Here is a 26,905-nt window from a genome sequence, read left to right as displayed (position 1 = left end):
TGCCGTTAGAGGCAAGACCAATTGCTCTATGCTTGATTCAGTATAGAAATGTACAAAGCGGACAAACAAAAGGAAAACAAGACACGGTTTAGTGCTTTAAATTCATGAGTTTCATGTGGAAAATTATGTAATATTTGGTTGAATGTGACATTTTATATTTACTTTATAGGATATAAAATACTTCAACTGTTGTTTTATTACTCAATTTATTATTACAACCTAGGAGCGCTTCTTGCGGTAGCAGCCGTACGTGACACAAAGTCGGGACATTCCTCCCTGGTCTCCGGTGTCAACGTGCCGCAACCACCGGCGGCTGCTGCCCGCCCAACATGGCCAAGGAGTCACATTAAAATATTGTCACAACAAAAAAGTGGCAAAATGATAGCCTACATAAATTAATAGACGTCCTCACAAATATTAATAAGAATATGAAGCATGAAATGCATTGGCAAAAAAGCGAATTTTGTGTCCATGCCTCTATCTTTTTTACATTGTTGAAATCAAATGTTGGCAAAGCCAGGACCGGCCACCTCTGTGTGTCACAAAAATATCCACAGCCTGTAGAAATAAGCGGACATAAAGCATGAAGTTGGCGTGAGACAACGCACATTTCCCCGTCAAGGTCAGTCTTGATACATCTCAACTTTTCCGCGAAAAAGGCCGTACGCCAGGTTTTTGTCCAGTTTAAAGATCTAAGTCTCAATGATAATCCTATTTGTGTATTTATAAGTGGTTGATTTATATAGGCTAGTAAGGTTTACCTTACTAGCCTTATAAATACACTTATAAATACACATTAGTAGGCTAAATGAACCTCTTCAACATAAAATCCTATTTGTGGCAGCATAGGATAAAGTTATGTACAAGTTTCACTTTTGCGTCTCATTGCCCATAACTGTGGTGCAATCAAAATTTCTAGATCAGGGTTGTTTAACAGAACCACCCGGCCCGCGGACAGGTTCAATGCGGCCCGCGAGATGAGTTTGCTAAGTAAACTTGAGCTGCATTTTTTGGATTAAAGAAACTTCTGTTCTAAATGTGTCCACTGGATTTCGCAATATCAATTCTGTTAAGCAAGCATCCAGTTTATACCAGAGTGAGTAAGTATACCAAGCAAGAGGTACACGGTAAAGCAGGCCTACAACTCGTCCCCCTCAACCCAAGGAGGTAAAATAAACACTGCACATTGATATAGTTCTGTGAAAATAATTCTCTTCTGTGCAAATTTAAAGAAATTGAACAGAGTGATTTACTACAATGTCAGTCTTTTAAGTTTTTATTGTTGGTTTGTTAAAATTGTTCACACATTGCACAGCTTTTATTTGTATATCAATACACAGTGATTCCTAGAAGGCAGGGAGTAACTCAACCCTCTTGCATAATTTCTACCTCAGTTTGTATGGTTTGTTGAGTTAGTATAGGATTAATATGTGGAAATGACAAATGAGCTATTTAATAAATACAAGAGCATTTATTTATGATTTATTTAGTTTTTTGTTCAATCCTAGATGGGCAATGACTTAAAGTTTAATTGCTTTGTAGAAACACTAAGATTAAGTCTAAATTGACTGTGTTCTTCATGGTGTTTTTGGAACTGCACCATTTTTCCCTCAGAATTTTCAACTAACTTGAAGTGTTTTGTCAAGAGGATTATTTGGGTTATGTACATTTTCATAATGTGCTTGTTCTATTTTGGGCCAAAGTAAACCAAAGAAAACAATCTGAAGTTGTCGTAGTTGTATTTTTAAGTTATCATGCCATGATTTTACCCGTCCGGCCCACGTGGGAATAGATTTTCCTCCATGCAGCCCCTGAGCTAAAATTAGTTTGACACCCAGGGTTTAGATTAAAGTTACAGTGTCACTAGTTTTTAAAGATAGGGGGAGACTTAACTCTCAGTAAATGAAATAACATAATCACAAATATAATTATGTATCATTAGGATACGTATTACCTAATTATGATCATCCTATATGTATCATCTAATCTCTACTTTACACTCTGAAATCAAGGAAAACTTTACAGTATGGTAAACCTATTTAAGTGAATTATGACAGGTAATATGTAATTTGAATTCATATTCTGGCCACTTTACATGAATGTTTTTTTTTTTTTTGTAAAATGCATTTTTTCAAACCAAAATCAAATTGTTTAGGGGGTTTAAGTAGATGTTAATACTCGGGTGCCCATTAGCTCGATCGCGAGCTACCGGAGGATTGCAGAGTGTGTGTCAGTCAATCGCAAGGCAAAATAGACCTAAAAATTACAGATCATCAATCTTCACTATGTCACTTTTGTCCCTTGATTGACATTTACGACACCCAAGAATCTTGTGCAAGGATGCTGGCTGCTGCAAGCTTAGTATGAAGGGGGAAAAAACGACCGGCAGGAATGAGAGAGGCACTTTTTATCATAAATGACTCTCTCTCCGTACCGGCCGTCAAAAGTATAAAGACCGACAGCACAGTTCCTGTCTTCGCAATGAAAGTGCTGCTCCATCCTGCCTGCGCTAACAAAATAAGAGTCTCAGAAAACTAGCGCATACAAGCTAGTGAGCTACAGAGTTAACTCCAAGGTATTTCTTGTAAAGAGTATAAAAACAAGTATGCAAAAATGATTAATAGGTAGCTAAAAACAACCACTTTCATGTCGTGTTGGAAAGAGAGGAGGACTTTTTTTCCCCCTCCACAAAATAAATTCGAAGTTGTGGAACTTATCAGCACTTCTGTGAATCCTGTCTGATTGCAATCAATGCAAGTTATCAGAATAAGGTAATACACCAACTTATATTCTTGTCTTTATGAAAGGACATTTTTATGCGTTGAACATGCTTGTATTTTTATTAAACACCTTTAACATGTTAATAAAAAACATATATTATACATATATATATATACATATTAGAGATGCGCGGTTTGCGGGCACAACCGCGGAGTCCGCGGATCGGGCGGATGAAATTAAAAAAAATTAGATTTTATCCGCGGGTCGGGTCGGGTGGTTGAAATAAAAAAAAAATTAGATTTTAAATAGATTCAGGCGGGTGGCAGTTAAACCAATTCGGAAATATATATACATAGTTAAATGTTGTTACCCACATACAAAAAACGAGCAGGCACCTGCTGCATATGCCACAACAGAAGAAAAAAAAAAAAAGAGATGGACACTTTTACGGAGCGGAGAAGGGACGCCTCGCCGGGGTCCGGGACCGGGGCCCTTTCCCCCGAGAGGGCCCCACCGGGAGCCGTAGCTGAGGCGATCCGCGAGAAGGGCCCGACGCACGTCCAGGGTCACCACCGCACCCACTGCACCGACACCCCGCCTCGTCCGCCTTCGCCGCAGCCGGCGTCACGCGCAGCAGGTAAGCAGCTTACCTGCCCGCCACCCCCGTGGCCGGGGGCTCGTAGCAGGGGTCACTCCACGCGCTCCGCCCGCGCAGCTTACCTGCCCGCCACCCCTGTTGCCGGGGGCGCGTAACAGGGGTCACTCCGCGCGCAGTGCGCTCACGAAAGGGGTGGGGCTCACCCTGGTTGATATAGACAGCAGCTAGGACGGTGGCCATGGAAGTTGGAACCCGCTAAGGAGTGTGTAACAACCCACCTGCCGAATCAACTAGCCCTGAAAATGGATGGCGCTGGAGCGTCGGGCCCATATACCCGGCCGTCGCCGGCAGCGAGACGCGCTTGGAGGTGCGCTCAGCGCGGCTCCCATATGATTGCGCACTGGTGTGCGTCTGGGTCGTGACAGCGTGGCACGCGAATGTCTGTGCTGCATTGGATCAGTCTCCTTTCTTTAACAGGCAAAAGCTTTATAACCTCACTAATGCCTTGCATCGTCTATATTAGATATATAACAACGGGCGGGTGCGGGCGGATGCGGTTCTGATCAAATGTTAGATCGGGTGGATTGCGGATGGTTGACGACTTTCTGATGCGGTTGCGGATGAAATAATTGCCTATCCGCGCATCTCTAATACATATATATATATATATATATATATATATATATATATATATATATATATATATATATATATATATATACACACACGCAATAGATGTTTTTTATTAACATGTTAAAGGTGTTTAATAAAAATACAAGCATGTGTGTATATATATATATATATATATATATATATATATATATATATATATAAACACACATGCTTGTATTTTTATTAAACACCATTTTTTTATATACTGTATGTATATATATATATATATACGTAGATACATACGTATATACATAAATACATATATATATATATATATACACATACACACACACATACATATATACACACACACACATATATGTGTATATATATATATATATATATATATATATATATATATATATATATATATATATATACACATATTAGGGCTGTGAATCTTTGGGTGTGCCACGATTTGATTCAATATCGATTCTTGGGGTCACGATTCGATTCAAAATCGATTTTTTTTTTCAATTCAACAGGATTCTCGATTCAAAAACGATTTTTTTCACGATTCAAAGGGATTCTCTATTCATTCAATACATAGGATTTCAGCAAGATCTACCCCAGTCTGCTGACATGCAAGCAGAGTAGTAGATTTTTGTAAAAAGCTTTTATAATTGTAAAGGACAATGTTTTATCAACTGATTGCAAGAATGCAAATTTGTTTTAACTATTAAATGAACCAAAAATATGTCTTATTTTATCTTTGTGAAAATATTGGACACAATGTGTTGTCAAGCTTATGAGATGCGATGCAAGTGTAAGCCACTGTGACACTATTGTTTTTTGTTTGTTTTTTAATAAATGTCTAATGATAATGTCAATGAGGGATTTTTAAATCACTGCTATGTTGAAATTGTAACTAATATTGATACTGTTGTTGATAATATTCATTTTTGTTTCACTACTTTTGGTTTGTTCTGTGTCGTGTTTGTGTCTCCTCTCAATTGCTCTGTTTATTGCAGTTCTGAGTGTTGCTGGGTCGGGTTTGGTTTTGGAATTGGATTGCATTGTTATGGTATTGCTGTGTATTGTTTTGTTGGATTGATTAATAAAAAATAAAAAAAATAAAAAGAATAAAACAATTTTAAATAAATAAATTTAAAAAAAATCGATTTTTAAAAAATGAGAATCTATTCTGAATCGCACAACGTGAGAATCGCGATTTGAATCAATTTTTTCCCACACCCCTATTTTATATATGTATATTATATATATATATATATACATATATATATATATATATATACATATATATATATATATATATATATATATATATATATATATATATATATATATATATATATATATATACATATACACAATAGATGTTTTTATTAACATGTTAGAGGTGTTTAATAAAAATACAAGCATGTATATATATAAATGAGGTAGATCACTGCTGAAAAAAGTGTGGACACCCATTTTAATCCCTTTTTTTTTTTTAAAGACAATGTGTTTTCAAAAGGTTGTTTTAACCAATGCAATATTTCATTTTTAGTGCAAATGTGTGCGCATGTGTGTGTTTGTGTGTGTGTGGGGCAGCAATGTTGAGTTTATGGTGGGGTAGGGGGATAGGGGGGTCTCGTAAATGGGGGCGGGGCCCAGAATGTATACATTTTTTAAATTGTTTTTACTTAAATATAAATAAATGAATAGACAAATGTTTAAATAACTTAAAAATATATTGTATTGTACTGTCAGATGGTTGTGAACCCAGCAAATTGGGTTCCGAGGCACACATTTAAATGCTCTGCAAGGACTAGACACGACATTCCAGAAACAAGAGATGTACAAAGAGGTGACAAGTGTGCGGCTCAACGCGAGTGGAGCAGAAAAGTGGCCGCAGCACAAAGCGAGTCGCTGTCAGCAGAATGTTCAATGGTTTCAACTGATGTAAAAAAAATAGAAGCATGCACACAAATCAGACCTTGAAAATGTTGGAATTGCACTAAAACTGGTGTAGGTCAATTTATCAGTGTAAATTAGGTTAAAACAAGTGAGGTAATTGGATTTAAGTTTAGAGGAGGCACAGATGTTGGCTATATTTTGGTGTGTTTTTTTCCTTTACAATGTATTCCCCATGTGTTGTTCAGTAGTTGCTTGTTACTGAGGACCCTAAGACAATTCTGCAGACAACTTACCTTGTTATTTGGGAACGTGTGGCGAAATCCAAAGATCTCATCGATCGCAGCACTTCAATGCAACCCAGATACTAGGAAGAAAACAGGACAATAATAATATTTACTTTTAACGCATTTTAAACAACACCAGCAAGCAAACTTGCATCAACACTTCTATACAGCCTAACCTCCAAGGCTCACTGTTGTTCAATTTGCAGTGAAAAATACACCTCTCAGGTCATACAAACGACAAGAGCACTAAAGTTGGTGCACAGCTAGAAATAAGCAAGTACAGTATATTGAATTTTGCACTGTAACTATGCCTCATGAGATCCCATATAATCCTCTTTATTAGCAGCCACCTACACACACCTCTTCTGAATAATACAGCACGCAGGCCCGGGAACACTTTGTGCTGATGAGCATCGCATTCGTCAGACTGTAAACAAAACATATCTCCTCTATCACTTATTTATTCAGCGCTACTGAAACCTGCACATTTAAACTCCTATAAAGCATAATATCCAGACGAGATATTATTAAATGAAATACAAAAAATAAGAACAGGGTTTCTGCAGGTACAGTGCATCCAGAAAGTATTCACAACGCTTCATTTTCTCCACATTTTGTTATGTTACAGCCTTATTCCAAAGTTTAATAAATTATTTTTTGTCCCCCGCGACCCCGAAGGGAATAAGCGGTAGAAAATGGATGGATGGATGTCCTCAAAATTCAAATTCTAAAAGTTAAGAAACAAAACAAAACATGAACAGCTGAATATAAGACGACCACCGCACCACTAAAGTCTGACTTTCTAAAAGCATCAGTGATGCCTCATAATGACATTGTGAAAAGTTTTTTGTTTTTTTTAATTAGAAAATGTATTAAAAGAAAAATCACATGTATTCACAGCCTTTGCTCAAATACAAAAAAATCCTTGATGAAAACCAACGCTTCCATCCAACCTGTTGGAGCTTGAGAAAAGCTGCAAAGAGGAATGGGCAAAGAGAAGTGGACAAAACTGCCCAAAGATAGGCATGCCAAGCTTGTGGCATCGTAATCAAAAAGACTTGAGGCTGTAATTGCTGCCAAAAGAGCATCAACAAAGTATTGAGAAAAGGCTCTGAGTACTTATGTACATAGTTTTTTTGTTTATATTTTTAATACATTTTCCAACATTAAACAGTCATTATGGGGTATTTTTTGGACAGAAATGTATTTATTTAATTTTGGAATAAGGCTGTAACAACAACATGTGGAAAAACTGAAGCGCTGTGAATACTTTCCGGAAGCACGGCATCTTAAAATTTAATTTTTAATGCCTTTTTTGATGCCACTTAAACAAGTTTAATGCCGAGGTCCTATGATATTATATACATATCTATACACACACACATATATACACAGATATATGATTACAACACTCAGTAAACGTTTGGGAACTGAGGAGACCAATTTTTGAAGCTTTTCAGGTGGAATTCTTTCCCATTCTTGCTTGATGTACAGCTTAAGTTGTTCAACAGTCCGGGGTCTCCGTTGTGGTATTTTAAGCTTTATATTGCGCCACACATTTTCAATGGGAGACAGGTCTGAACTATAGGCAGGCCAGTCTAGTACCCGCACTCTTTTACTATGAAGCCACGCTGTTGTAACACGTGGCTTGGCATTGTCTTGCTGAAATAAGCAGGGGCGTCCATGATAACGTTGCTTGGATGGTTCCAAAACCTGTATGTATCTTTCAGCATGAATGGTGCCTTCACAGATGTGTAAGTTACCCATGCCTTGGGCACTAATACACCCCCATACCATCACAGATGCTGGCTTTTGAACTTGGCGCCTATAACAATCTGGATGGCTCTATTCCTCTTTGTTTCGGAGGACACGACATCCACAGTTTCCAAAAGCAATTTGAAATGTGGACTCGTCAGACCACAGAACACTTTTCCACTTTGCATCAGTCCATCTTAGATGAGCTCGGGCCCAGCGAAGCCGGGAGCGTTACTGGGTGTTGTTGATAAATGGCTTTTGCTTTGCATAGTAGAGTTTTAACTTGCACTTACAGATGTAGCGACAAACTGTAGTTACTGACAGTGGTTTTCTGAAGTGTTCCTGAACCCATGTGGTGATATCCTTTACACACTGATGTCGCTTTTTGATGCAGTACTGCCTGAGGGATCGAAGGTCCGTAATATCATCGTTTACGTTCAGTGATTTCTCCAGATTCTCTGAACCTTTTGATGATATTAGGGACTGTAGATGGTGAAATCCCTAAATTCCTTGCAATAGCTGGTTGAGAGAATGTTGTTCTTAAACTGTTCAACAATTTGCTCAGGCATTTGTTGACAAAGTGGTGACCCTCGCCCCATCCTTGTTTGTGAATGACTGAGCATTTCATGGAAGCTGCTTTCATACCCAATCGTGGCACCCACCTATTCCCAATTAGCCTGTTCACCTGTGGGATGTTCCAAATAAGTGTTTGATGAGCTTTCCTCAACTTTCTCAGTCTTTTTTGCCACTTGGGCTAGCTTTTTTGAAACATGTTGCAGGCATCAAATTCCAAATGAGCTAATATTTGCAAGAAAAAAAAAACTAAGTTTACCAGTTCGAACGTTAAGTATCTTGTCTTTGCAGTCTATTCAATTGAATATAGGTTGGAAAGGATTTGCAAATCATTGTATTCTGTTTTTATTTGCGATTTACAGAATGTACCAACTTCACTGGTTTTGGGTTTTGTACACACACGCATATACACATTCATACATAAACACACACACACATACATACATACATACATACATACACGGCAGAACAGGGGTTAGTGTGTGTGCCTCACAATACGAAGGTCCTAAGTTTGAGGTTGCGGTCTATCTCTGTGGAGTTTGCATGTTCTCCCCGTGACTGCATGGGTTCCCTCCGGGTACTCCGACATGTGTGATTTCATTGCATTGATGCCTATTGAGCAAAGTTTGGAGGTCTTTTTGCACACGCTGCCGAACGCCTCTCTGGGTTTACAATTGACGGACTTAACAATGCTTTTGAAAATTAGCCAGCCAGCCACTTATGCTGAAATTTGCATTCCTCCATTTCCCCGACGTGTATTCCTTTTCGCGCTTTCGCCAAAGCATGAGAACTTTCACAGAATCCGTTGTTTTGACTTCGAACATCGGCCGTAGACAATAGGCAATTAAAAAGCTAAATAAATAAATACATTTAATATGATGCTTTTATTTTTTTGTTCTATTTTATTTTGTTATCCCTGGTACATGTTTTCATCTTTCTTTTGTTGAGTCTTTCCTTATGGTAGTTTTGTTTCAATTTCTTAATTACTGTTTGAAAATGATAAATCTTTTTTTTTTGTACATATTTTGAAAAAAAAAAATCATAGACATGTTTACTTGTATGTTCTGATTGTTTGAATTTTGTGTATCATATTTTTGTTGAAATAAAGTTAGAAAAAAAGAGCTGTTATTGTTCAGCTACGACGTCTTCTCCTACGGTTTCAGAGACATGTGTACTTGACAAGTAAATGAATGACTAGTTCCAGCTCCAACACTAAAGTGAGTGTCGCTTCAGATGCCATTGTTTATTACAACTACTACTACACACTGGAACATGTGTTCAAGAGAATTGCAAGTAGGTCCCGTCTGTGTGTATCGAAACAAAGATTGTGGATGACTGACAAGAGGCTCACTGTAGTCATGTAATTCTACTGCCAAATAAACGTGTTCAGGTGCTGATTGCGATTCACAGAGTGAAACCTCTTATATCCATTTTGGAAGCAACATACGTATCAATTTATCGATGACTGCAAAGTTATTGGGTTTATTTTTATTTATCGCTCAATTAATTGACTTACTGTCAGCCCAGGCCTACAATTGTATGAAGTTAAAGTACCACTGATAGTCACACACACACTAGGAGTGGTGAAATTACTCTCTGCATTTGACCCATCCCCTTGTTCCAGGCCCTGGGAGGTGAGGGGAGCAGTGAGCAGCAACGGTGGCCACGCTCGGGAACCATTTTGGTGATTTAACCCCCAATTCCAACCCTTGATGCTGAGTGCCAAGCAGGGAGGTAATGGGTCCCATTTTTATAGTCTTTGAGATGTCCGATAATGGCTTTTTTGCCGATATCCGATATTCCGATATTGTCCAACTCTTAATTACCGATTCCGATATCAACCAATACCGATATATACAGTCGTGGAATTAACTCATTATTATGCCTAATTTTGTTGTGATGCCCCACTGGATGCATTAAACAAGGTAACAAGGTTTTCCAAAATAAATCAACTCAAGTTAGTTATGGAAATTAACATGCCTCAAAACAGCAGCTTGGAAATTGGGACATGCTCTCCCTGAGAGAGCATGAGGAGGCTGAGGTGGGCGGGGTTGGGGGGCGGGGGTGGATGGCGGGGGTGTATATTGTAGCGTCCCGGAAGAGTTAGTGCTGTAAGGGGTTCTGGGTATTTGTTCTGTTGTGTTTATGTTTTGTTACGGTTCTCCCGAAATGTGTTTGTCATTCTTGTTTGGTGTGGGTTCACAGTGTGCCGCATATTTGTAACAGTGTTAAAGTTGTTTATACGGCCACCCTCAGTGTGACCTGTATGGCTGTTGACCAAGTATGCTTTGCATTCACTTGTGTGTGTGAAAAGCCGTAGATATTATGTGATTGGGCCGGCACGCATAGGCAGTTTATTGGCGCTCTGTACTTCGCCCTACAGTACGTCCGTGTACACAGCGGCGTTTTAAAAAGTCATACATTTTACTTTTTGAAGCCAATACCGACAATTTCCGATATTACATTTTAAAGCATTTATCGGCAGTCCGATATTATCGGACATCTCTACTCCCAACCTACCGATCTCCGGGCGGACACTAACCACAAGGCCACTGAGCAGGAAAAATAGTATAAAAAAGTATTAAACATTTTTTTTTTGCCTCTGCACATCAAATTTAATGCCATCTTTACACAAAACAAACAAATAACCCACACTAATGTTGACGCTTCATAGATGGCCACTTCCTGTATATGACTGAATATTATTGGGAGTATGAAATGTATCTATTTGAACAAATAGTAGTTTATAAAAAACACATTGATGGCAGCAACAACGACGGTTCTAAAAAAATAATTTAATTTGTGCACACAACTTGTGGATGAAATCAATGTCCATTTGGAGTTATGGTGCATGATGGGTAACCATGTGATGCTAATTAGAAGCGACACTGAACTCACAGGGCCTAAAGACCAAATGTGGGGGGTTGGTTGTCACAGAGTGGACGCTTTCAGTAACATCGACTGGCCCTAATGTAGTTAATGGAACACTGCACACAGACACTCATACTAGTACTAGGTGACAGCATGTCCCACTGCAATGCTTTCCTCCCATGTCGCAGCACGAACAGAAGAAGATGAAGAGTGCGTCTACTTCTCTGTAAAAGTCACATTTTCCCATTCACTTCACACTTCGCAGGGCCGCGGCTCAGCATCGTCACTCCCGCCGGTGACTCATTGCCGGCATGATGACATTCACAGCGGAGCGCCAACTTGTTTGAAATGATGTATGATGGCGCTAATGTCGGATAGGAAAACATGTTGCTTGCAAAAGCTGGTATTTCGCAGTACCGCTTCTCTGTATGAACGGCACCAACATAGACTATAGGGGAGCTGGATCGCACGATGTTCCTGCTTTGGAGGTAAAATCACAGCCATAACCGAGGCCATGCCAGAACCGAAGTGACGATGTTCAGTATAGAAGGTAGAGCTCTGTGTGAAGAGAGGATTCTTTTTTTTTTTAACCCCCACTGTTATCATTTGAGCTAATACACTCATGGGGGAATAAAGACGTTGCCATGGTTACAAAAGCACAACACGGCGGCTTCACATGCACAAGCCGGGCCTACTATTCACAGATATGGCTAACAAAACATGTTTCCTGAAGCAGGATGGCGCAGTGGAGGGTATAATCTACCTTTTGCCCTAAATCTGCTAGGATAGGCTCCTGCAGAAACCCTACAGTATATAAATAGTGTCAAAGCGCTTTGAGTACCTTGAAGATAGAAAAGCGCTATACAAGTATAACCCATATATACTGTATGTAACGGAGGCCAAGTGTACTTTGGTAAACCTCACTCCCTGGCAACCTCAAGAGCAGTGCTGGCTATCGGGTTTTTAGCTCGGTAGCTGGCACACTCGTATATCATGCCGGCGACCCAGGTCCCGGGCAGAACAGAAAGCAGGGGCTTGAAGCACGCAGGTTAGAATATATGCAGTATGGACGAATGAGAATACGTACCTTGACTATGTAAGTCACCCCTGGACCAGAGATCTTGTCACTGGAGTGGAGCCACCCTCTGAAGGCTTTGCTCAGCGTTCCTCCACCGGGAACCCAGTCCTCCCCACTGTGATGACGCTCGTCCAGCCTGCTCTTCTTGCTCATGCTGGCGGAAGGCTCCAGCTGCGAGCAGGGGGGTGTCGAGCCGCACAGAGAGCCGGAGGCCGCCGCAGTTGTCGCCCCGCTGGAGCAACTCGAACCCCCGCCCCCTGGGAGCTTGGCCACCGCCAGGTCCTTGACAGCTGAAGGCAGACCCTTAATGCCCAGCAGACTCCCTGAGTTGGTGAACTTCAAGCTGGACACCTTGTTGATGAGGGTGCACAGGTGGGTACCTCCATCGTCCGGGTGGCCGGAGCCGTGGCCGGTGGGGGCGCCGGGGGCATTGGAGGCGGATGAGGGCTGGACCTCAGTCGGGGGAGTGAAGGAAGTCTCGGTGGTGGACCGCGGGGCGCCCGAGACCTTGGGGTTCATGGACAGGCCGTGGACGAGATCATCAACGGACGTCACCGATTCATTCCTGAAGCGGTTGTATTTGGTACGGTGAAGCATACCCTCGTTCCCTCTGCTCTCCGCGACACACACCGCACACGCCTCTTTCACGAGTGCGCTGGCAGACGTGGCTGCGCCGAGATGATTACCTTCTCCTGTAACATGGCAGCGGCGGAGGTTGTGGTTGATGCGGTGGCGGCAAACGCCTTGTAGCACTCACAGGCCAGAGATCTCTCTCGATTAGAGGTTACGGCGGTCGAGCCACCGCCAGATTCCGATTGATAAAAATCCAAAGCCTCAATGCAGTTGGCCACGGAGAAAAATAAAGAGGAAATCCATGGAAACAAGGAGGATGGAGAGCTAGAAGGCTGCTGTTGTGGCTTCCAGCGGTGATGCTGCTGCTGCTTATGATTATAACGATGATGATTTTTAGCCTCCAAAAAAGGAATGTATGTCGAGAGGAGCAAACACTATGAATGTCCGTCTGCTGCTGCTGCTGCCGGCTCAGAGCAGGAGCATGACTCACTGACGTGAGAAAACCTTCTCAACAAAAGGCTTGCTGAACACTGCAAATCACTTCCTGTTGGAGGGAGAGAGCAGGAGGAGGAAGGGGGAGGGAGAAAAAAAAAACTCCCAGAGCACTTTCGTAGCAATCAGTTAGTAAAATTTGATGCGCTGTTATTATTGAGGAAGAAAAAATGAGAGGTAGCTTAGGTGGAATTAAGCTATAATAGTGAATAATTTGTGCAATATATCATGAAAATGTGTATAATAAATACAAAAACTTAATTGAACTGAACATTTCCCCTCAGAGGTTGCAGTGAAACAAGATCATTCCACTTTAGCCTGACTAGAAATAGCAAAGTGCATTAATTAGTCATCATAAAGTGTGTAGATGAATAGAATCCCCCAACAATAAAGATGCCTAAAATACGCAGCTGCAGCAGGTCCACCTGAATAAACCCGGCATCTTTCTCAGAAGGATGAGTCAATGAAGAAAAAGGAACGAGAAAAGAAGCCTACGAGTCTCCTCAAGAGCAGCGGCAGCGATGATGTTGATGAAGCATCTCTGGTCGCCGTGGTAGCAGGAAGAACGCACACACACACACCATTCATGTAAAAAATGTCCTCAGCAGCATCTAGTCCAGCAACAAGAGCGACTGACGCTCATTCATAAGCAGCTTCCGCTCTCGCTCACACCGCTGCGGATTTCGCACTGCAGTCTCCCTCCCAACATTTTTTTTTTCTGCTTGGCAAATATAGAAAGGAGGGGGAAAAAAAGAAAACTGTTTTTGTTTACCTTCTCCTCGTCAGATACAAAAAAATAGGCTACTCCCCTGCTGCTAATTTAACAGCAAGAAAACAAAGAGGAAAGAGAAGGGGGCGGGGGCCAAAAGGCATGCAATATTTAGTCCTGGGTGTGAATGAAATAGCGGGCTGGCATACCAATGTTTCTGTGAATGGAAGCAAGGCCGCTCTGCCGCTGCTGCTGCTGCTGCTGCTGCTGCTGCTGCTGCTGCTGCTGCTGCTGCAAGGCAATCCCTGGGGACGGCATGGTCCTGTCCAATGAGGAGCGGGCTGGATGACTCATTCAGGGGAGGCTTGCAGAATAGTGGGAGAGACCATTCCCAGTGCAGGTGTCAGCTTGCTTTTCTCCTCCATTTTTCTTTAAAAAAAGAACATGATAAGACACTGCATTTAACACAAGCCCAAACCCATTTTGGCAAAATTGCAACAATACAACAAGAAACACAACATTAGTATACAACTCCCCCTTTAACATCGTTAATCATTAGCTCTGTCTTCAATTCAACATTCATAAGAATCTTATCTGCTATACATGTTTAATTAATAATATACTTCAGTGTGTGGGGGTCTATAATTGTACCAAAGCACAATAGGGTACTGAGCATGTGCTTCAATGTGAATATTTATTTATATTATTTGGATGATAATGATCATCCATCCATTTTCTACCACTTATTCCCTTTGGGGTTGTGGGGGGTGCTGGAGCCTATCTCAGCTACAATCGGGCGGAAGGCGGGGTACACCTTGGACAAGTCGCCACCTCATCGCAGGGCCAACACAGATAGACAGACAACATTCACACTCACATTCACACACTAGGGCCAATTTTAGTGTTGCCAATCAACCTATCCCCAGGTGCATGTCTTTGGAGGTGGGAGGAAGCCGGAGTACCCGGAGGGAACCCATGCAGTCACGGGGAGAACATGCAAACTCCACACAGAAAGATCCCGAGCCCGGGATTGAACCCAGGACTACTCAGGACCTTTGTATTGTGAGGCAGACGCACTAACCATATTTCTTCAAATAAACAACATACCTAAAGTGCAGAACAGGTTGTCAGCTAATACTCTTATATTGTTCAAATCAGTAACCGGAAGTAAAACTCCTGCTTTTCTCATGGCCCAAATAGTTCAAAGTAGCACTATACATAATTATAATACCAGGGCGTCCAGTGAGGGGCATTTTGTACTCCCTCGTCCCAGGAAGAATGCTTTGCGGAAATCTTTTATTTATAGATCTTTATCGCTCTGGAATAACCTGCCTCAAATTCTCACCGGCATTGAAAGTAAACATGTTTTTAAAAAGAAAGTAATATTTTATCTGAGTCTTTAAATTAGTTTGCTTGTTGATGATTTGTTTGGTTTTATATTGTGTACCGTATTTTTCGGAGTATAAGTCGCACCGGAGTATAAGTCGCACCTTCCAAAAATGCATAATAAAGAAGGAAAAAACATATATAAGTCGCATTTTCTAGGGAAATGTATTTGATAAAAGCCAACACCAAGAATAGACATTTGAAAGGCAATTTAAAATAAATAAAGAATAGTGAACAACAGGCTGAATAAGTGTACGTTATATGACGCATAAATAACCAACTGAGAACGTGCCTGGTATGTTAACGTAACGTATTATGGTAAGAGTCATTCAAATAACTATAACATATAGAACGTGCTATACGTTTACCAAACAATCTGTCACTCCTAATCGCTAAATCCCATGAAATCTTATACGTCTAGTCTCTTACGTGAATGAGCATTATTTGATATTTTACGGTAATGTGTTAATAATTTCACACATAAGTCACTCCTGAGTATAAGTCCCCCCCACACACCCCCCCCCCCGGCCAAACTATGAAAAAAACTGCGACTTATAGTCCGAAAAATACGGTAGTTATATTTATATGGTAATTATTATTCTGTGACTGTAAATTGTTTGCTTGTTTTCTTATTGATGCTTTTATTTTATTTTCTGTATTGTGTAGTTATAATTATACGCTTTTACTTGTAATTGTATTAAATTGTGGACCCCAGGAAGACTAGTGGGTTGTTGAGGCAACCAGCTAATAGGGATCCTTAATAAAAATCAAATCAAAATCAAAAGTAATTATCGGGTGCATCATCTAATTGGAAAAAAATAAGCACTACCCCTAAATACAGGAACTCGTAAAATACATCAGTTCACAGGCATAATTGTTTATACATAACCGTAGGGAGTTTAATCGACGTTAACATTAATACCGTTTATTGCTACATCCCCAGTTGCTAACCAGAAAGCAGCACATAGAGGTCCATTATCAGTGTAACATATTTTAGTAACAAATACAAACTCAAATGATCAAATTGAATACAAAAATGAATGTGTACAGTACACACATTTTTCACTGCTTTGTGACAGAGTGGAAGCATAAGCAGCATCACAATAATAACATACAGTACAACAAATATACTACACCAGACGTCTTGGTTCAACTCAAAATAATCTTTAATCTAAATAATTAGGATTTTAACTGAAACAAAACTAGTCAACTTGTCAAATTTGTCAAACAAAAACACAGTTTATTCTTTTAAACTGAATGATTTGCCTTAGAATGGATAGCTCAGCGGTTATGGCGCTTACTGGTTTGATTGATTGATTGATTGAGACTTTTATTAGTAGGTTGCACAGTGAAGTACATATTCCGTACAATTGACCACTAAATGGTAACACCCGAATAAGTTTTTCAACTTGTTTAAGTCGGGGTCCACTTAAATTGATTGATGATACAGATATATACTATCATCATAATACAGTCATCACATAAGATAATCATCAGGGTATATACATTGAATTATTTACATTATTTACAATCCGGGGTGTGGAGGGGGGTGGGGTGGGGGGTTAGGTTTGGTTGTTATCATCATTTCAGTCATCAACAATTGAGAACAGAGAAAGAGAGAGAGAGAGAGAGATCAGAAGGCATAAGAAAAAGTATCTACATTTGATTATTTACCTTTGATTATTAACAGTACGGGGAGGGTGTTAGTTTAGGGTTGAAGTTGCCTGGAGGTGTACTTTTATGGCGGTTTTGAAGGAGGATAGAGATGCCCTTTCTTTTATACTTGTTGGGAGTGCATAGAAAGAGAATGAGTTAAGACCTTTGTTAGATCGGAATCTGGGTTTAGCGTGGTTAGTGGAGCTCCCCCTGGTGTTGTGGTTATGGCGGTCATTTACGTTAAGGAAGTAGTTTGACATGTACTTCGGTATCAGGGAGGTGTAGCGGATTTTATAGACTAGGCTCAGTGCAAGTTGTTTTACTCTGTCCTCCACCCTGAGCCAGCCCACCTTAGAGAAGTGGGTAGGAGTGAGGTGGGATCTGGGGTGGAGGTCTAAAAGTAATCTGTCTAGCTTGTTCTGGGATGTTTGGAGTTTAGATTGGAGGGTTTTGGAGGTGCTAGGGTACCAAGAGGTACATGCGTAATCAAAAAAGGGTTGAACGAGAGTTCCCGCCAGAATCCTCATGGTGCTTTTGTTGACCAGAGGAGATTCTATAGAGAAATCTCGTTCGTTGGTTGACCTTTTTGATTACCTTGGTTGCCATTTTATCACAGGAAAGATTAGCCTCTAGAATGGAACCTAGGTAGGTGACCTCATCTTTCCTGGTGATAACAATGTCACCCACTTTTATAGTGAAGTCATTGACTTTCTTAAGGTTGATGTGGGACCCAAACAGGATGAAAAGAAAAGGTAAAGAAAAGGTAGTGCGTTCAGACCCCATTTGGGCACGACTTAATTTATTTCTTTTTTTACTGATTTAACAGAGGTTATTTGATGAAAATTAAAACCCCTTATTTTTCTTATTTTCTTGGGAAATTTTCCCGACATTGAAATGCCAATGTTGACAGGTATCCCTTCTTTTACTTAAATAAACATGAGAGGCGTCAACAAACAGGCTTCGAGCTGTGTTTCTATTTTCTTTAGGAAACGTCAGCCCAGTAGCATCGTGTTGTTTTCAGCCAATGTTGCAGTTATTTTTGCACCAAACTACGTCAGGGATTTTCACAAATATCATTTTAACTGTCTGTCTGAAGCTGTGTGTCAGAAGAGACTAGTAATGTACTGTACCAAGTACTGTTGGGGGTTGTGAACGGCATCAAGCAGTTCGGGGAGGGATTCTCACAAGAACATAAACAAATGCCCTCTCAAATACGAAAACATATTTGGCGGGAATTGATTACAGAGAGTAAGTTTTATTCTTAAATAAATTAAGAAAAAAGGGCTCCTGCAGAAAGGGCACTTTTCTCATGTGTAGTAGGACAAATGTGCAGGTGCTTGAGCGCCACTAAAGGCCTATCTGTGCACGTGTCTACTAAGCCCTTTGAAATTGGGGCTGTTTGCAACTGGCAACCAAAAAAACAAAAATGAAGAACACCACTGTGGTTTACCAGAACATACCAGATATGTGTTTTAAATGTCACTATTTTTCACAATCGCTAGTTAGGCCAAGGAATTTTACCGCTCTTTCGTGCACATGTACACGCAGGGAGCACATGCAAACAAATTAAAGCAGTCCCAAAGAAACAACCAACAATTTGCAGCCACGTTATTATTATGATAGAGTATACATTCAATGAGAGCAAATGTTAGCTAGACAAATCGATATCGTTCGCAAACAACACACAACACTATTACTATGTCTTTGGGTTTTTTACCTTATTACGTGCTAAAAACTAGGATATAATGGGAGGGCAGGATATACTGCTTAAAACACACGCCCCCACGAGGTATATGCTTAAAGCGGGGGTGTCCAAACTTTTTCCACTGAGGGCCGCACACTGAAAAATCAAAACAAGCGGGGGCCATTTTGATATTTTTTATTTTAAAAACCAATACAATATACAGTATGTATGAAAAATATACATTTAGGCCTCCACTCAGGCTTGATACTGTGGACCCCAAAGGGTTTTGGTAAAAAAATATTAAAAATGTGTCATTATTCAGTATTATTATTTGTATTATTATTCAAGTTTTAAATCTCTAGATCAACATTAGGTCTGTCAATATAACGTTTTTAAAGATTTAAGTTGTATGCTCTTTTTGTCAAAGAAAACCCTGTTTTTTATGGAAAAAACACAAAATATGCAATATTTTCACCCAATGAAAGTGGAATATTTAAGATTATATAATAATTGGAGCCTTAAAAAGGTCAATAACTCATAACACCATTGATTTTAATTCATTATTATTTTTTGAGCAATGACACTTAAAAACAAATCATACTATAATTATTAGGAATCCAAAAGGGTCCAACTCATTAAAGTGTTAAAAAATATGAAAAATTCTCAAAGTACATTGTAAAATAAGCTACAACAATACAGTGGGACAATGCTGGGTGCACCAGCAGCACAGCAGAGAGACGTACTGACAGGGGAGGCAAAACGAAGCGGCGCAGCTTGTTGAGACGTTAGTTTAGGCGGTGGCTCTTTGTTGTTAAGGCAGCCGCCCTAACAACAAAGCGCTGCGGGAAACCCTGATGGGTGTTGATATACTGTAATGGTTACAGTTTATTTGCGCAATGAGTGGGAAAGGTTGTTCGAATTGGGTCATAAATGAAAAAATGCTGTGCTGTGGTTACTGCAACGTAAAATGTATGGTCATTGACCTGATTTTCTCATGTTGTCCACAGAATGGTGCCACATTTGCAGCAATTAGAACGTCAAATCCCTGTGGGCCAGATTCCTTATTGAACTTGTGACGTCTCGTGGGCCAGACTGAAAATGCCTGCGGCCCGCACTTGGCTCACGGGCCATAGTTTGGACACCCCTGATATAAACTAATATACCAATTTCTATTTTGCATAAATTATAATACATAAAATGATTGTTTCAGTTAAGCTTTACTGTTTTAGTGGATTTAAAAAAAAAATGTTTAAATCAATGTGATGTGACTATAAGATATGTTTATTAGAGATGTCCGATTATATCGGGCTGCCGATATTATCCGCCGACAAATGCTTTACAATGTAATATCGGATATTATCGGTATCGGTTTCAAAAAGTAAAATTTAGGACTTTTTAAAAGGCCGCTGTGTACACGGACGTAGGGAGAAGTACAGAGCGCCAATAAACCCTAAAGGCACTGCCTTTGCGTGCCGGCCCAATCACATAATACCTTACGGCTTTTTCACACACACAAATGAATGCATGCATACTTGGTCAACAGCCATACAGGTCACACTGAGGGTGGCCGTATAAACAACTTTAACACTGTTACAAATATGCGCCCCCCCCCACCCCTCCCTCCCACCTCAACCTCCTCATGCTCTCTCAGGGAGAGCATGTCCCAAATTCCAAGCTGCTGTTTTGAGGCATGTTAAAAAAAATAATGAACTTTGTGACTTCAATAATAAATATGGCAGTGCCATGTTGGCATTTTTTCCATAACTTGAGTTGATTTTGGAAAACCTTGTTACATTGTCTAATGCATCCAGCAGGGCATCACAACAAAATTAGGCATAAAGATGTGTTAATTCCACGGCTGTATATATCGGTATCGGTTGATATCGGAATCGGTAATTAAGAGTTGGACAATATCGGAATATCGGATATCGGCAAAAAAGATCGGCCATCTCTAATGTTTATACTTTCCTCTTAATCAGTGCCTTAAACCTAACCATGGCTGAGTAAACACATCATAATAATAAAAGGTAAAACACAGTATTTGATTTGTAATTACAAATGTTAACGAATTTTCCAGCTGCCATGCATGCAAGCCTGAAAATTGCAGGATATTTTTCTACATTGAAAATAAAACAACCTGTAGTGGATGTTTTATGAACACAAAGGGAGCATGTGAAAATACTTTTTTTTTTAACATAATTACCATTACAGCACATACACTTGAATTGGTATAAATATGAGTAAATGATACACTAATAGAAACTATTAGTACTGACCAGCCATACCACAGGGACCTGCAAAACCAATAATAATTAGGACCAAACACACCAGCTATATTATTAATAAGATAATTATTCCTTTACAAAGATACCAATGTTCACATTTAATGGCGTCTAATAGAACCATATACAGTATGCTATGTTAAACCTACCGTCGTTCACAAAGTCATGTCCAAAAAGTTTGCGTCGGAAACAGCGCTAGCATACAAACATGGTCTCAATGATAACATTTTTTATTGTACAATATGACAAATATGAACATTCTATCCATCTTAAGGACATAAAGCGTAAGAGTATATTAGAAGACGTTGCACAAATGATTAGCAATACTCACCTCCTGTCACAATTAAGGCAAGAGGAAGGCGGGTTGTTTCCTCTTCCGGTCTAGCGCCAAACAATGATTTGTCGGCAACATTGTTTAAAAAATGGGTTAAACGCTCTTATAAGTAACCATATTATCTCAAATTAAAATGAGTTTTACATAGGAATCTGCAACACGATTACCCATAAAAATAACTGCAATATAGTCGTTTTTTTGTTGTTTTTTTACAAATTTTCATTGAGCAGGGGTTTTAAATGTTATACCAAATAATATTGACCATGTCTTCAATGATATTCTTTATTTGGACACACGGGGGTGCTAATGTAGCGTTATATAAAGCGACCAGGATGACCTACTTATTTTTCCTCTAATGAGCATCCATCCATCCATTTCCTACCGCTTGTCCCTTCATACAATTAAAAAACATACACAAATAAAGAATGAATTGAAAAAAAATAATACAAATCTAATAGAAACAAAACAATGAATTTTTTTTTTTTTAAGTACAGTACAATATAGTTTATGATTATTCGTGACTCTTATGACGCTTGACTGCTTAAAAGTCGGAAACAAAAGTTTTGGATTTAGTTTGAGGCGGCTCTTTAGCGCTGCCCTAGTGGCTCCCTGGGGTATTTTCAAAAAAGGACTGAAAATTGAAAAAGATGGGGGAAAACATGTTTTTTTTTTTAAGTGCGGTTTTTATTTGAGGACAAACATGACACAAACCTTCCCAATTGTTGGAAAGCCCACTACAAAGACAAGATATTTGATGTTCAAACTCATAAACTTTATTTATTTTTTTGCAAATAATAATTAACTTCAAATTTCATGGCTGCAACACGTGCCAAAGTAGTTGAGAAAGGGCATGTTCACCAATGTGTTACATGGCCTTTCCTTTTAACAACACTCAGTAAACGTTTGGGAACTGAGGAGACACATTTTTTAAGCTTCTCAGGTGGAATTCTTTCCCATTCTTGCTTGATGTACAGCTTAAGTTGTTCAACAGTCCGGGGGTCTCCGTTGTGGTATTTTAGGCTTCATAATGCGCCACACATTTTCAATAGGAGACAGGTCTGGACTACAGGCAGGCCAGTCTAGTACCCGCACTCTTTTACTATGAAGCCACGTTGATGTAACACGTGGCTTGGCATTGTCTTGCTGAAATAAGCAGGGGCGTCCATGGTAACGTTGCTTGGATGGCAACATATGTTGCTCCAAAACCTGTATGTACCTTTCAGCATTAATGGCGTCTTCACAGATGTGTCAGTTACACATGTCTTGGGCACTAATACACCCCCATACCATCACAGATGCTGGCTTTTCAACTTTGCGCCTATAACAATCCGGATGGTTCTTTTCCTCTTTGGTCCGGAGGACACGACGTCCACAGTTTCCAAAAACAATTTGAAATGTGGACTCGTCAGACCACAGAACACTTTTCCACTTTGTATCAGTCCATCTTAGATGAGCTCAGGCCCAGCGAAGCCAATGGCGTTTCTGGGTGTTGTTGATAAACGGTTTTCGCCTTACACAGGAGAGTTTTAACTTGCACTTACAGATGTAGCGACCAACTGTAGTTACTGACAGTGGGTTTCTGAAGTGTTCCTGAGCCCATGTGGTGATATCCTTTACACACTGATGTCGCTTGTTGATGCAGTACAGCCTGAGGGATCGAAGGTCACGGGCTTAGCTGCTTACGTGCAGTGATTTCTCCAGATTCTCTGAACCCTTTGATGATATTACGGACCGTAGATGGTGAAATCCCTAAATTCCTTACAATAGCTGGTTGAGAAAGTTTTTTTTTAAACTGTTCAACAATTTGCTCGAGGCATTTGTTGACAAAGTGGTGACCCTCGCCCCATCCTTGTTTGTGAATGACTGAGCATTTCATGGAATCAACTTTTATACCCAATCATGGCACCCACCTGTTCCCAATTTGCCTGTTCACCTGTGGGATGTTCCAAATAAGTGTTTGGTGAGCATTCCTCAACTTTATCAGTATTTATTGCCACCTTTCCCAACTTCTTTGTCACGTGATGCTGGCATCAAATTGTAAAGTTAATGATTATTTGCAAAAAAAAAATTATTTTTTTTATCAGTTTGAACATCAAATATGTTGTCTTTGTAGCATATTCAACTGAATATGGGTTGAAAATGATTTGCAAATCATTGTATTCCTTTTATATTTACCTTTAACACAATTTCCCAACTCATGGAAACAGGGTTTGTATATGATCCAATGTAGATAAATATGTCTGGCAAAAATGGGAAATAAATGGTAATATACAACATTGGTTTGAATAAATATTTAATGCAATTTGCTGAAAACATTTCTAATGACCACCAGAGTCGTTACTGCATTTGAATAATACACCTGAACTGGAAAAGAAGCCTTAAGTGCAAAGAAGAAAACTTGCATACATGATTTACTGTCTGATTAGAGCAAATGTGTGTTCTTCAAAGTGTTCAAAGAGCTTTTTCCTGCTTTATTCAACATTTCCCAGCACTTTTGTCACGAGCAGTGTTGACGTCTGTCCCGATAAAACTCCTGCACTGTCCAAGTAACACTCAGGACCTCCAGCTCCTTGTCAACAAAAATACGAGGTCTGGGTTCACGAACTCTCCCACGGTGGTATTTTCACACAGCTCAGTGGCCATCACAGTTTGCCTGAGGCGTGGAAAGAGAAAAGAAAGTAGCGGTTGATGACTCATTCTAGTTAGGTACATACTTTGAAACTACCTGTAAGAAGGGGGGTTTTCTGGTCTAATCAAAACCATTTGGTTTCCTGCAATCGTTACGTCTCAGGCATGGTGCGGATTAATTTAATCTGAGAGGAGAAATACTGTTGAGTATAAGACTTCTGTATTTAACCAGATTCTCTTTGGAGTGAACTATTTCTAGACAGTAGGGGTATAACGGTACGTGTATTTGTATTGAACCGTTTCGGTACGGGGGTTTTGGTTCGGTTCGGAGGTGTACCGAACGAGTTTCTACACGAACATATAAAGTAGCCGCCTCCTCTACACAGCACCCAGCATTGTCCCACCCACACAACCATCTGATTGGTTACAAACAGAGCGGCAACAGCCAATCAGCAGTGCGTATTCAGAGCGCATGTAGTCAGTGCTTAGCGTTTAGCAGGTAAGCATCAGGCAGCGGACTCTCCCCAAATTATAATAAACACCTCCCAGTCAACTACTAGTAACATCACTATGAGCCCGTTGACGTTCTAGAAACCTAAACGGCAGCTCAGCTCGCTCGCAGTCCTGGCTTGAGGTGAAGGCTAAATCACTTTTAGCGTAACGTTAGCTCATTTTGCGGTGTGCGTGTGTGCGTGTTACGGACAGCAAAGCCCTGTCTGTCTGTTATTTCACATTACCTTTTTCTGTGTTGATTGAGCTGTGTTGAAGCAGCAAAAAAGGACATTATGTTAAATGAAGAGTTTCTGTCTCTGATAGTTGATATAATTATGTAACTGCATCATAAAGCCTACATGAACTCCATGGTGTTCAGGGATGAATAGTCTCTCTTATTGCTATTGTACCATTTTTTCAGCTATAGTTACATTAATCATTAGTAATGCAGCAGCCTAGTTTTGAATGGCAGGGTCCCTGCTATCACATGTTGATAAAAATATAATATTTACATAATAAATCAACTACAGGCTTCCCAAATGCTGTAATAAATTAAGCATGATGAGTTAACTTGAAACGGTTTAATGTTGCACTTTTTATATGTAGAAGAAAAGTTTTGTCATTTTATTTAATCTGAGCAACAACTTGAGGCAGTTTAATGTTGATTAACGTGGGCAGAATTATTATAGTGTTCCCAATGCTAAAAGGATAAAGCCATTGTTTACAAATTTGGTAAATAAATAACCAAAAAATTTATATTTTGTTGTTTTCTTACTGTACCGAAAATGAACCGAACCATGACCTCTAAACCGAAGTACGTACCGAACCAAAATGTTTGTGTACCGTTACACCCCTACTAGACAGTACATGTTTTTGTCCATGGAAAAACATCAGTTGCTGCATCAAAGATTCTTAAGCTCGGTTGTCCCTCATGTTGGTTGGATGAATAGGGTGAATAGATCATGCGGTTGGTAAAATGGAGTTACATGTGATGTAGTTAAAGGGGAACACGCGACTTAAAGGCGCCACAGGGTCAAGGTTTTTTACAGTGATTAGTTAGTATTAGTGTTGTCCCGATACCAATATTTTGGTACCGGTACCAAAATTATTTCGATACTTTTCTAAATAAAGGAGACCACAAAAAACGGCATTATTGGCTTTTTTTTTAACAAAAAATCTTACAGTATATTAAACATGTTTCTTAATTGCAAGTTTCTCCTTAAATAAAATAGTGAACATACAAGACAACTTGTCTTTTAGTAGCAAGTAAGCAAACAAAGGCCCTTAATTTAGCTGCTGACATATACAGTAACATATTGTGTCATTTTCCATTCCATTATTTTGTCAACATTATGAGGGACAAGCAGGGAAAATGAATTATTAATCTACTTGTTAATTTACTGTTAATATCTGCTTACTTTCTCTTTTAACATGTTCTATCTACACTTCTGTTAAAATGTAATAATCACTTATTCTTCTGTTGTTTGATACTATACATTAGTTTAGGATGATACCACACATTTGGGTATCAATCCGATACCAAGTCGTTACAGGATCATACATTGGTCATATTCAAAGTCCTCATGTGTCCAGGGACACAATTCCTTAGTTTATAAACATAATATACAATATAAAAAAACAAAAGATGATGTGATGCCAAAAAATATCAACGTAATCATAATAGTATCGACGAGATACGCTCCTGTACTTGGTATCATTATCATTTGTTTACATTGTGAGGCGGGTGAGCTACGGTGTGTAGTGAAGCATGTTTAGCTATTCCTCGTCCTGCAGGGATGATACTTGTAAGAAACTTACTTTATTTGTTGCCATGGAGACGAGGATTAGTGATTTAGAAGTAGCTACAACACTGCAGACTGCAGATGGACTTCAGCCGCTAGCTAGCTAGCCATGTCTTAAAGCACCTCTTCCTGAGGGCGTTTCAATGTTATAACTTCACCTTTATCGTTAGTTTTTAAGCCAAAATGCGTCCGTTCTCCCTTTTCTGTTTACACACTGTGTCTGCTTGTAAGTACTCTGTGATTGTGCGCTGCCGAACATGCTCCTCTGCTCGTAAACCAGCAATGACACGACGAGACAACGACGGTGGCGCGGGGGACCGGTACTTTTCTGAGGTGGTATAGTACCGAATATGATTCATTAGTATCGCGGTACTATACTAATACCGGTATACCGTACAACCCTAGTTAGTATTCACTTGAAGTGATCCAAACAGCGATATTATCCAAACAAGGGT

General features: G+C 39.7%; 2 protein-coding genes across 3 annotated transcripts in view; both read right to left on the bottom strand.

Annotated features, from left to right (window-relative positions):
- Positions 1-21,573, bottom strand: part of shc3 (SHC (Src homology 2 domain containing) transforming protein 3) — a 40,921-nt gene extending 19,348 nt beyond the window's left edge. Inside the window, exons 1-3 of one of the 2 annotated variants that reach the window (XM_061926617.1) lie at positions 21,526-21,573; positions 12,422-14,615; positions 6,145-6,215 (exon numbers count right to left, since the gene is read on the bottom strand). In XM_061926617.1, coding sequence (XP_061782601.1) covers positions 6,145-6,215; positions 12,422-13,009 — 659 coding nt within the window. In that variant the 5' untranslated portion in view covers positions 13,010-14,615; positions 21,526-21,573. Of the gene's footprint in view, positions 1-6,144; positions 6,216-12,421; positions 14,616-21,525 lie in introns of those variants that run through there. The other variant, XM_061926618.1, reaches the window with a different exon arrangement.
- A 2,329-nt stretch (positions 21,574-23,902) lies between these two features.
- The window catches only part of sema4d (sema domain, immunoglobulin domain (Ig), transmembrane domain (TM) and short cytoplasmic domain, (semaphorin) 4D), a 110,085-nt gene continuing 107,082 nt past the window's right edge, over positions 23,903-26,905 (bottom strand). Inside the window, exon 19 of the mRNA XM_061927454.1 lies at positions 23,903-24,181. Coding sequence (XP_061783438.1) covers positions 24,161-24,181 — 21 coding nt within the window. The 3' untranslated portion in view covers positions 23,903-24,160. The remainder of the gene's footprint in view (positions 24,182-26,905) is intronic.

The sequence above is a fragment of the Nerophis lumbriciformis genome, linkage group LG32 (assembly GCF_033978685.3).
Source record: "Nerophis lumbriciformis linkage group LG32, RoL_Nlum_v2.1, whole genome shotgun sequence".
Lineage (NCBI taxonomy): Eukaryota > Metazoa > Chordata > Actinopteri > Syngnathiformes > Syngnathidae > Nerophis > Nerophis lumbriciformis.
Note: the sequence above shows the minus strand (reverse complement) of the source record. Positions and strands in the feature narration are given on the sequence as shown.